Source organism: Neolamprologus multifasciatus, chromosome 3 (assembly GCF_963576455.1).
Source record: "Neolamprologus multifasciatus chromosome 3, fNeoMul1.2, whole genome shotgun sequence".
NCBI lineage: Eukaryota > Metazoa > Chordata > Actinopteri > Cichliformes > Cichlidae > Neolamprologus > Neolamprologus multifasciatus.
Window position 1 is genome coordinate 38938916 of NC_140441.1, and position 12827 is coordinate 38951742.

Consider the following 12827-nt stretch of genomic DNA (forward strand, 5'->3'; position numbering starts at 1 on the left):
ACATAGTCTACTGTTCACTCATATCATGACAAGGGCCTGTTTGGTCTTTTCATCCGCTGCTACATTTGTCATAGTCCAAGATCGAGTCCAGTATTTATAATCGGAGGCGGATGCTGGTATTAAACCAGGCAAAAACGGCCCCTACAGCAGCAGCTGGTTAGCTTAGGCACCAGTTAGCTGTAGCCTGTGCTTAACCACTGGCTAAATTCACCGTAATCTTAGACCGACGCTTTAAAGGCATCAAAACAACACAATGACGAACCCAACTGCAGCTAGATCCAGGTAGCTACATCTAACTAGCACTTAATCGTCTCACTACCTTGACTCACAGCTGCATCGGAGATGATCCCTACAGGTACTAATTTTATGATGTTGCCTAGCAACCACCTATGAATAGACTGAAAGGTTTTAACTATTGTTGGTATGCTGAAAGACTTGGATAAGGTGCGTGCAAGAAAACATTCTTGGGTAAGTACAGGAAAACCTGCAAAACGAGTTGGGTCATAGCTCATAGCTCTACTTGTGGACAACAGGAAAAGTCTGTGGAAACATTTAGAAAGGCGTGACGAAAACGGTTTAATAGTCCACCACCACAACCTGAAAGTCAGTCAAGCCGTGTCAACTGAAGCTGCCTTGTCCTGTGTGATCTCCTCGAGTGAAGCTGAGGTAAGATGCTCATGTTCTTTCTTTAGGAATAATTGGATGGTGGAGAATCTGCATATCTTCAAAAATGTTATCTTAAAACTAAAAAAAAAAAAGTTTTTTGTAACAAAGAATAAACCCTCCAGTTATATATTGGAGTTACGTTCTCTTTAAAAATGTTGTCAGCCTTTTTTTTTCATTTAACATAAACTGACTTTTTTGCGGGGGGTTTGTATTACTGTGGGCTGAGTTAGATAAGATAAGATAATCTTTTATAGTCCCACACGTGGGAAATTCGTCTTGTCACAGCATAAAGTGGACAGTGCAAAGTTATATAGCAAAATTTAGAGAAAACTGGAATACAATAAGAGTAATATACTGTACACAACTGTATAGAATAAAATAATATATACGATAGGATAAAAACAGAATACAAATGCTGTATACAACTGAGTAAAAATACAACTTTGTCAGAAAAAGAGTATTGCACTTAGTCTTATTGCACATGTGTGGGGTTGTGTGTGTTTGATCAGCTGCAAAAGTCTTTGTTGTGGAGTCTGACAGCAGTGGGGAGGAAAGACCTGCGAAATCTCTCCGTCCCACATCGTGGGTGCCGCAGCCACTGAAGGAGCTGCTCAGTGCTGTTAGAGTTTTCACCGACATTTATGTGTTTGCGCGTGCGCAGTGTGAGCAGCTGCGGTGACACCCTTACGACGGTCATAATGAGGAAATCCTCCCGGCCAAGCGATTGATGATCGGGAGCTGGTCGTGAGGTGTTAATCGCTTCTCATTAACCCACATATACTACACGATGCACGACACACGATGAAGGCCAAAATCGGGCCAATCACCAAAACGGTCGCATGATTGAAAAATCAAGAGGTGTGAAGTGGCTGAGGTGTCAGAGGTGGAACAGCAGCAGTGGGGGCGGGTAAGTCTGCAGCCGATGTTGGAGACTGCCTCATGGATGAATCAAATCTCTTGAAGAAATGATTCAGTTCATTTGCCCACATCACATCCCTCCTGGGCAGAGAGTTCTGATGTTTGTGGCCCAAGATGGTACTAAGGCCTCTCCAGACCAACGTTGTTTTGCTGAAGCCGGTTCTCCATCTTCTGCCTGTAGCTGTCCTTCCCATTCCCTGTTGAACCTTATTCTCTGCTATTACATATCTGTCTATTTCAGGAAGGCAAAGTGAGCTTGCATTGTTATAATACTCAAAACTATTTGCTGTTACAAAGTTAATAAAACTTTGTGTGCAACCAACATAACAGCCCTCATTCATTGAAGTTAGATTTTCTTCCATCTGCAAATAAATATTCTATTGCTGTGTTTAGCAAAGAGGTCCACTAAAATGGAGATGACTAAAAAACTTTTTACAAGAGCTCCACAGTCTTGTAAAAAGTATGAAGGTAATAACCTGCCATAGACCAATCTGTACATGTGTTACCAAAAGGGAGGAAATTTGATTAGAAAGGAAGTGATTCAGTGTAATTATGAAGAGAATGAGATTGTTTTTTACTTTTGAAATGTGTTGTGTTAATATTTTAGTATCCCACATATCCTCATTAGATGATTATTCCCTTTCAGAAAACAATCAGAAAAGAGAAAAGCATCAAGATGGCGGTAAGTAGCTGTATATACTAAATCATGTATTAGTAGTTTCGTATGATGAAGCTGAAACAAAAAGTGGTTGTGCATTAAAATAAGTAAATTTTATTTATGTAGCACCTTTAATACAGTAATAACAAAGTGCGTAGCTCCCCCCAGCACCATAAAAAAAGTGTTTTCTGAAAGTCTAAAAAGATGAGTTTTTAGTTGTTTCTTAAAAGAGTGGACAACTGAGTCCACAGATCTCAAACTCAAAGGTAGACCATTTCCCAGTCTTTGGCAAAACCCTTGTATGATGGCAAATACAGCCAAACTGTTTACCCAGCAGTTTCAGCTCAAATTGCAGTTCAGGGACAGAGAAGAAAAAATTGTTTTCATCTTTTCTCGGAATACGCGCAAAAGAAGCGGGTATTCTCAGAATTTCCGGGAATGCACGCTTCTTTTTCGATGGAGGAACACCAAAGTAATTGCTTATGGAGCTTGCTTCTTCGACATCTTTAAGAGTTCTGAACAAATGTCTGTCCTCCTCCAGAACCTCGCAAACGCGCGTTCCAACTTCTTATCTGGTGCGCCTCTTTTATTTTGATGGCGAATGCGCACCTGCGGACCATTTATGTGCAGCCCTGACTATAAATAATAAATTAATCTTATGATCTTATATTTCCATAAATAAACAATTAAATTCAGTTAAGTTTTATTTATATAGAGCCAAATCACAACAAATGCCCTAAGAATAAGCACTCGATGACAGATCCTATTAAATTATTAAACTCCAGAAATTGGCTTATGGAGGGGCAGCCATCTCTGCCACTGGTTGTGGACGATGGAAGAGAAGAGAGCAGAGAGACAGGACAAAAGACAAACTATACCTGACCTAACTAAATAATTTATATAGAAGAATATGGAAGATAAGAAAAACTAAATTGTTTTCCATATTCATTCCTTTATAGTTTCCTTTAGTCCCTTTAGTTTTTCCTTTAGTAGTTGCGGGCATTCTAGTCTTCTGCAATCCACCAGGGGGTGCTGCAGCAATCCTTTCTTTCTACAGCCTTGCAGCGCACATATGGTTTGTGTTTTGTGTGTCATAGTGCATATAATTCATAATGATCAGTTTGAATGTTATATTAATGATGCTGCTGTATATGGTTTATAAGAGCGGTGAAGACATAGCTCCCACTACTGTTAGCAACAACACTGACCAGGCCCTGGAGGAAGATTCAAGCCAAGAACAACAAGCTTTACAGGAACAGGTCAGCAGACAAGACACAGACACCCAGCAGTTGACACATCAGCTCTTAAGTTCACACAGAATGCAAAACCAGGACCCATCACAACCAGAACAACGTGTCCAGAATACAATCCTCATTGACTCCAATGGAAAATTCATAAATGAGAGGAAACTCTTCCTCAATCACAAAGTGGTTAAACCTGATTGCCCAAACATTCAAAAAGCCATCGAACTTCTGTCAGAGGAGCATTTGGGAACCCCGAGCCACATCATCATCATCATCCACACTGGCTGCTGTCAGCTGAGGCAAGAGCAGAGCAGACTGTCAGAATATTTCTAAAGAGTCATAGAGAAAGCTAAATTGTTGATGTCTGCAATCACTGCAATTTGAAAAAGTCTACATTGCACCCATTACATTCCTCTATCAAACAAAACACTTGTAACACCTTATGCTCTTCTGTAACAACAAACACATTACAGAATTATTAGGCAGAGTATGTTTTGCTTTGTCATTTATTACCTTGATATTTGTCACTTGCATTAACCCACTTAAGAAGTTTGTGCATCTTTCTTCATCAGGACAGTGCTGGTGGCAGCAGCAGAGTGAAAACAGAACCAGAAGAAGTGACAGTCTCCCAGGTGAGCTCCTGGATGATTCCATTAAAAAAAAAATCAACTAAATATGAAATAGTCTAAGGAGCTTTGGAAAGAAAAGTGTCTGGACTTCATTGAGACGTTTCACCTCATTTATATTTCACCTTAATATCGGTCATTTGTGCAGGGATTTACACCAGTTTCACGATGTGTGAAGAAGGAAAATGACTGTGATTCTATTGTAAGTATATCCTGTTACATTACATGAGTATTCTGCTCTGCCTTGCTTTTTAAGCACCACTCTGTTTCTAACCATCTCTTTAATTTCCTCTAGGTCCCACACTCACATGAATTCACAGTGAAATTTGGTCAAGATAGTTATGAATATACTGTTCAGTGTGATCAGCTCCGCACAGTTCTAGAAGCCATAAAATCAAACAAGAAATGCAATGAGAAGATTACGTGGGCAGATGAGAACACTATCATTCAGCTAGGTAAAGAGGATAAGAAGTCAATTGTTGCAACACATTTCCCTTGTTCTTGTATTGATGATGGTGAGTGTCTGATCATATTATACAAAACAGAAAAAGTTGAAGGTGAAGTCCAACATCCCAAAATAGTGCATCAAAAAGAGCACTATTCTGTCTTCTCTATAGACACAGTTGGTGGGCTACACACTAAAACAAAGGAACTTTTTAAAAATAATGATGTAAAACAGTTCAAGAACCTCTGTGTTTATGGAGAAAAGGGAATAACTGTGGCTGAGGCTCTGAAGAGAGACGGTCGCTTCATTGATGACCTTGGTTACTTTGAGCTGTCTGACAATCAGGATCCAAAACGCCTCACTGTATGCACACAAAAGGTAGAAAAACTACACCAGAAAGAATTTAAGATACGCCTTCCAAAGGTTAAAAAAAGAAAAGAAAATGAAAATCTTGAAGAAAGCCCATCAAATAATTCTCAAAGTATTTGTGAAAGAAGATCAGGGTCAGAGATTATCTATTTAGCACGACAGGAGGGAATCCGTGTAAAAACCACAGTGAAAGAAACCAGCATTGATGTTGATAGAAACAATATTTATGAACAACTGCGTGAGCAGTTTCCAGATCTGAAACGATGGATGGAGAGTAGATTCCCTGGTGATTCTTTCCAGGAAGAACTGAATCTCAGGAAGGAAAACTTTGGAAAGATCCAACAGTCCTTCAGCCAAGTTTACAGAGTCAGGAAGCTGCTAGAACTGGGAAAGTCAGTTTGCAAAATCAATTTTAAAGCTGTTTGTGTGGGAACAGGCTTTGTGCTGTTTGATACTTTCATCCTGACTAGCGCACATTTGTTTAAAGGTTACATTGAAGGAAAGGAGCTGCAGCAGGATGTAGAAGTGTTTGCTATTTTTGACTATGAGGAGCCTGAGCCACAAGCAAATTTCTACTACTTTAGAGCAAAGAATACATTCATTGACTTTGATGCTGAGCTAGATTATGCAGTTCTGGAGCTCAACCCTGAAGGCTCAAAACCAAACCAGCAAAAGACAGCACAGAAGATAAAGGTCCCACCAGGGCTGCTCAGCAAGTTTGGTCCACTGCCTGCCAATGGTGAAGCCTGCATCATTGGACACCCAGCAGGGGGGGTGAAAGAAATGGATCCTACATTTATCATTGAGATAGAGAAGAGAGGGCAGGCTATTGATGAACATTTAAGTCAGTACAAACACCCATTTATCATAAACTCGCTCAGTGATCATGTCAGAAAGCAAGGCATTGAAAACATATTGCAGGGTGGACATAAAGCAGGAGAAGTAGGGACCTTCCACACTTTCATGTATCACGGTGCCTCTGGCTCTCCGGTGTTTGACGGTCTTGGCAGAGTTTTTGGTTTGCACACTGCAGGATTTACCTATGGTTTTATAAAAGAAGTCGAGAGTGTAATTGAGTATGCCCATTCACTGACTATGATATTTGAAAGGATTGTGAGTAATCTAAAGAACAGTAGAAATGAGGAACTGTTGAAAAAATTTGTGAAGGAGGCAGCAAAAGCAAACAAAGAAAAGACAGTTGCTGACAAAGGTGCTCAACATAAAGCAGGAGGCTCCTGAGGAGCAAATGGAGGACAGTTTTTCAGATTAGAAAATCCTTCAGCATAAGGGCAATATTTTATGCATTTAGTTTAAGTTGCATGTCTTTTATTACTTTTTGCTATTACGTTTCGATACATATTCTTTTTTCATTTGTTATTTTGATGTTGGAAAATACCAGTGATGGGAATAACGGCGTTACAAGTAACTTTTTTCAGTAACGAGTAATCTAACTAATTACTATTTCTATCGTTACAACGCCGTTAACGTTACTAACAAGAAAATGCGGTGCGGTCGCATTACTATTTTTCAACAGACGGCTGAAGCTGTGTTCAGCTTATGGCACGTAAGTAATCTGGGCGCTACAGCTTTAAGCAGCTGCGCACTCCCGCGGACGGCAATCACTTTCTGGCAGACGATCATTTTTTGGCACAACACCTGGAGCTAAGGCGGCAAAACAATCGCATGAGTGCTGCTGTTTGACTGAGGAAGAATAATGTAGTCGTGGTAAGCCAATCACATGACCACTTCAAGATGACAAAGCAACAAGGTGATATATACCAGTTTTTAAATTGTGTTGATAGTTCACGTAAAACCAGAGTCATGATAAACAATATATACGCGGCGTTTTTTCCTCAATAGTCTCGTTTCGTTTCGACTGAGAGAGACTGATTGATTGACGTTTAGCGTGTTTGCAGTGTGTAGTTAATGTGTTGTCTTGTGTAGTTAGTGTGTAGTGTTGTGGATAGTTTTGTGTTGTGTGTCAGAACAATGAGGTGACTGCTGTCTCCCGGTAGAAACAAGAGTGATACACCTGCTGCTGTCAGACCTGCAGGTATCAGGCTGTGATGTTCTCCTTTGTAGTGGACAGAAATTATTATATTGGAGTGGCGCAAATAATTTGTGTGGCATCTTATTGAATGCAGAACAGCTGATTGTTCTGTAAATAGTTTGAAAAGGTTATTAAAAAGGGTCAAAGGTAAATGGCTGCAAATAACTTTACTGTTTGCAAAACTTGTGCATATGATTTTAAAATTGACAATTAATATTTGCATTTAAAGTTATGAAATATGATTCATTAAACATGTTTGTGGTTGTTACAGTAAAAAATATAACTTTTTTTCGCTTTGTATTTGTTTGAGCAGTTTCTTGTCTGTGTGGTAAAAAGTTGAGATGAAGTCGATGACAAACTACAACGCTTCATGAGGAAGGTTCTTTACATGATAAAAATCTGTATATTGTCTGCACTGATTTAAAGACTTTTATGTGTCTTTGTGAGTCTTTCAATCTTAAAATATTTCTTACCAGTAATTTGTCAACGCACTTTTGCCTTTTCAAAAGAAATTGGCTCCATGGTGGGGAAATGTTTCTATAAAACATATTTAAATTGTGATAAACTTTCAAGCCAAATGCCTCTTTGGATTAGTGTGAAACAGAGGGCAGAAGCATGGAAGTAGCAAAACGATACCAAAAATATTTTATAAAGATTTCAAACATCATATTGTTTAAATAACGACAGACAAAACATTTTAGACATTTCACACAGTTGCTTATATATACCTTTTGTCAGTGCTTCTTCAAATTGAGTAACAGCAATTTCTCATTATAAAAATATTTCATATGTCCTGGAGTCACATAAAAAGCAGAAGAAAAAATAGAAGAAAAGTGTCTACAAGAAGCGAACAAACTAAAAAAGTTGGGTTGAAATTATCTTCTGAGTTAGAAAAGAAATTAAAAAAAAGATGATTCTCAGAAAAGTTCTGAAATTACAACGTGTACATTTTTTCTGTTATCATTGAATGGATGCTTGACATTAAAACATTGTATCCACACAATGTAAACAGTTTGGTTATCATTCTGTGTAGTCCCATCTTGTCATTTCATGCTTTATCTTTTAATGGAGGACGTTGCTTGCAGTGTGTTTAAATGGCCACACGAGGGAGCCTGATGCGATGTGCTTACATCCATCTCTCTATTCATTCTCTTTCACTTATCCTTATCAGGGTCACAGGGGCACTGGAGTTTATCCCAGCTGTTATATGATGAGAGGCAGGTTCCACTCCAGTGGTATCAGACATCTACTACATGTTTGTGTCAATCTACTGTCTATGTGTTGAGTTAAGTTTATTTTCCATATATGATGTTTAAAACAGCAGCTGTTGTGCTACATCTCAAATGCTCAAACCACAAAACACAACAACATGACAGAGTGGGATCAAAGCACTCCACTAGTTAACCATGTTACTGTGTTCTGCAGAGAGCTCCAGCGGACAAACACATCATGTTTCCCCATCTTTGTTTACACACTTGTACTTTGATTTTAAGTTTGGTGCAGCTTTCCTTTTGTTTGAAGGTACATTTAATCAGTCACATGTCATTTAGTCACATGTAATTTATTACAAACTGATATATATATATATATATATATATATATATATATATATATATATATATATATATATATATATAAACTAGTGAACTAAACTAGTGTGTTTTGGATAAATGAAAGCCATGTAAGAATGGGGAATAAAGTACATCCAGACTGCACACAGAAGGGCTTGGCGCCAAACAGACTCAGGTTCAGAATTATGTGATTATTATTTTGGTGTTGAACGGCAAATTTGAATGGACTGGTTCTTATTGAGTGCTTTTCTACTCTGAGCAATCAAAGAATTTCATACAACTTGCCTCCAAGCACTTTTTTCTATGCTCTTTCTAGGCAAGTTCTTGTATCTAACATTAACACACATTCATACATCAGAGAGCAACTTGAGGTAAAAAACTTCCAATTAGTAGGTGACCAACCTTAGCTACAGCCATAAACCATCACTGCAACTGACAAATCACATTTTTGTGATGTTATCGCTTTGCATATCAGGAAATATACATACACATACATACACACTCTATTTTAATGGAAATCACTGTTTTCCAACAGCAGTTTTTTATTGTTCTTAATCCAACCAAACTGTTGCAGAAAGCCTAAATTATATTATATAAAAGTGAAGAAAACCCACCAAAAAAATAATAATTCCACATGTACTTTCGGTTTACTATCAGACATCTTGGGGGCCAGATGTTATAGAATTTCTGGGAAATTAAAAAATCTGCCCTCACTTTGGATACTAATGTTTTAACTCAAGTCATTTGGCATTAACCTTAAGAAGAGCAAATAAAAGTACTTTATTAGAAAAAAATTATAATTATTTCAGACCTCTGAATACTAAAACTATCACAGATGATTCTTTATCAATATAAAAGTGTAGGATTTTTTTTCCACAAATCTCCTGAGAGGAGTCAAAACCATCAGTCTGTGGAGCATGAAAGGCCATTTAAATCAGGGGTCTCAAAATTGTGGCCCTCCCGTCACCCCTAATTGCTTCCTATATATTGACCTGAAGAAATATAATGAACTTTGGCTCTTGAAGTTACTTTCTTTTTTGGGGAAAATCTGTTTGTTGTTGAGTGCAAGGATTAAAATTATATCTAAATGTAGCACAGCGGACAGGAATCAGTCTAAAAAGAGCAGCCAAATAAAGCAGCAGCAGCATTGAGAGCATTTATGAACTACTGCGTGCCCAGTGTCCACCTCTGAAACAACACATGGAAAGTAGATTCCCTGGGAATTCTTTACAGGAAGCATTTAACCTGAGGAAGGAGAACTTTGGAAAGATCCAGGAGTCTTTTAGTGAAATTCACAAAGTCAGGGAGCTGCTAAAGCTGAGCAAGTCAGTTTGTCTCATAACTGGTTCCTCCATAAAGCATCGCACAGGCTTTGTGCCTTTTGACAACTATGTCTTGACGAATGCCCACTTATTTGAAGACTGGGTTCAATCAAAATTACCTAATTGTCATGAATCTGTAAATGTTACTGCTGTCTTTAACTTTGAAAAACACGAATCAGAGAAGAACAAGATTAATGCCAAGGTGTTTTTTGGCAACAAGAAGTTTGATTACATCATACTTAAGCTAGAAACAGAGGAAGTGCCACCAGGGCTCCTCAAGAGATTTGGACCTGTACCTTCAGACGGTGAGGCTTGTATCGTTGGACACCCAGGAGGAGGAGTGAAAAAAATAGATCCTATATGTATCATTGAGAAAGACAGACGAGAGGAGGCTGTTAATAAAAATTGTGAGGACATCAAGGAATACTTCATCACTCTTTATGAAGTCAATCAGGTGATCAAAAATAACCCATTTGAAAATATCTATGTGACCTACAACTTTTTCATGTATCACAGCTCTTCTGGCTGCCCAGTTTTCGATGGTCATTGACAAGTGTTTGGTTTGCACACTGGTGGATATTTCTTTGGGCTTCTAAAGCCTAATCAGAGTGTGCTCAAGTATGCCTTTCCTCTGCTCACTCTATTTGAAAACTTTGTGGATAATCTGAAGAAAGAGGGCTATGGGGAGGTGGTGGAAAGAGTTGAGGAGGAGGCAAAGGGAAATCCACAGCTAGAAAACATTATTGCATCTTTTGTGGGGTCAAAGCAAGACATACCTGAGGCACTGTTGGAAGAATGCTCGGATAAAATGGAGTGAGACTGAAATACTCGAGGCTGAGCCAGCAGATTCTGAGGAGTCATTGGAGCTTAGTTATGTAGCCAGATCTAAAAATCCTCCAGCAAGAGGGAAAACATATATAGTTATAAAGAGACTGAATGATTATAGTAATTAGAAATAATAAAATTCTATCTTCTGTTTTGTACATACCAGAGTATTTTTCTCGCTGAAGGCAGCGGTATCCAATTGGTTCAGGTTGTCTGTTTGTCTGTCTGTTAGCATCCACAGCTTTTAAGATATGATGTTGTGTAATGTCTTGTGAAAATTATGTCAAGATCAAATCAAACTTTCATTTTTTTCACACCTACTTGTGGCTTTTAATTCTGTTTTCTTTTACTTTCCTACTTTGTGGAATAAACTTTATTACCACAGGATATTTTAATAGTAAAATACCCTGTTTGTATGCCCTGAAGTATTTTTGAGCACTGAGCAATTTCTTTTGTTTGTTTGTTTTTTTCGCTCAGCTGCTACATTATTCATTCATTTTCTCAAAAATCAACAGTGTGCCTTATGGTCCGAAAAATACGATACAGGTTCTATGCAAAAATTCCTTTATATGTTGCTTCCAATATACTATGTAATCATACATAGTTGTATACACTCTCTATCTATCTATCTATCTGAAAGGACTTAATGCTTTTGGATGTTCACAAAAAAAAATGTTCTCATTGTAAGCAATCAAAGCTATTTCACTGCTCTCTGTGCCTTTATATTGTTACATAATACTAAAAGAGAAAGCACAAAAACATTGTAAATTTATTTTTTTAATATATATTTAGGTTTCACTTAAACACCACCAAAGTGCTGAAGGAATGACGCTAAAAGCGGGCTTAGTAAGTTTCCTTTTAAAATTTGCTGTCTCACTGATGAAATAGAAGTAGACAGAGAAAAGGTGACAGTGCAAACTTTCCAATGTTTACTACTTTTTCAACTATTTCAACAGCTTCCTCTATACCATTTGAAAACCCCAAGTGTTGAGAGCGGTGAGACAAAGAGATTAAAGCCCCCTGGCTTTCTCCTGACATCACATCTGATGATCTTAACATCCATCCTTATGTGGTAAAAATGATCAGAGTGCTAAAACAGAAATTTTCCTGTTAGTTGTAAATCATCTTTATTTTTAATCAAAGAAAAGTCAAACTATAAGTTTGGTGAATATGGGAAATAAGAAATGAGTTAGAGTAATGAAAACCACTGTTCTAATGTCCGAATTTGCATCTGTAGGAATGTGATGAAGATAAGAAATGTGTCACCAACCCATCATTATACATTATTTTAAATGAAAGAGTGGTTAAATACAGAATCACACAAAACTCAAAATCTGGAGCTATAAAACATAAAGTCATATGTGATTTTGTTGATAGTTAATTATACTTAATGCTGATTAGAATAGAATGAGATATTCTGATATACTTGTCTGACTTCTAAAATATTTGATATAGTAAAAATAATTTGTATTGGGTAAACGTTTCGTCAGACATCCAGGTGACTTCAGTCTCATCCGGACCTGCAGGTTTCACCAACCTGCAGGTCCGGATGAATAGATTCCACAATATGTCTGTGAAGGTTCTCAGTCATCCAGGTCATCGTAGTCTAAGGAGCTTGGAAAGAAAAGTGTCTGGACTTCTTTAAGTTGCTTGAAGATGTTTCACCTCTCATTCGAGAACCTTCTTCAGTTCCAGGATCAAATAGTGGAAAGTCCCAGATTTAAGGCCTATGGGAGTGTGCCCCCAAGAGGGACTTAATGATCCTAATCACACGAGCCAAGGTGTGAAAACGGGTGTAGGTCACAATCAGCCAAGGTTTCAGGTGAACTCTCAAGATTCGAAATTCTGCAATATTTTCCCTTGACCATTCTTAGCTTTTCTTTATGTGGTGGGTCAATCAGTTCCCTCTTCAAACACTTTCTTAACAAAGTGGACATCAATCATTGCCTTGATGTTACATTATAACCTTTCCAAATAGAACTGGACTCCCTTTCCCAGAATTAACCCCACTGAGGGGCTGCAAAACAAAATAATACTTTTTTTTTTTTTTGGGGGGGGGGGGGGGGGGGGTTACAATAAATGTACCTGCAAAAAAGCAGAGTCTCAGGACAGATGATAAGAAAGTGTAAAACA

General features: G+C 38.0%; 1 protein-coding gene and 1 pseudogene across 1 annotated transcript; both read left to right on the plus strand.

The window, feature by feature from the left end:
* Positions 1-428: 428 nt before the first annotated feature.
* Positions 429-7890, plus strand: LOC146523102 (serine protease FAM111A-like). The gene is given in 7 exon segments (XM_085154642.1): positions 429-666; positions 2231-2266; positions 3406-3501; positions 4059-4118; positions 4261-4314; positions 4408-6111; positions 6113-7890. Coding segments are annotated over 6 exon segments (2004 nt in total). The 5' UTR covers positions 429-666; positions 2231-2260; the 3' UTR covers positions 6197-7890.
* A 296-nt stretch (positions 7891-8186) lies between these two features.
* Positions 8187-12079, plus strand: LOC146523103 (serine protease FAM111A-like; annotated as a pseudogene).
* The last annotated feature ends 748 nt before the right edge of the window (positions 12080-12827 follow it).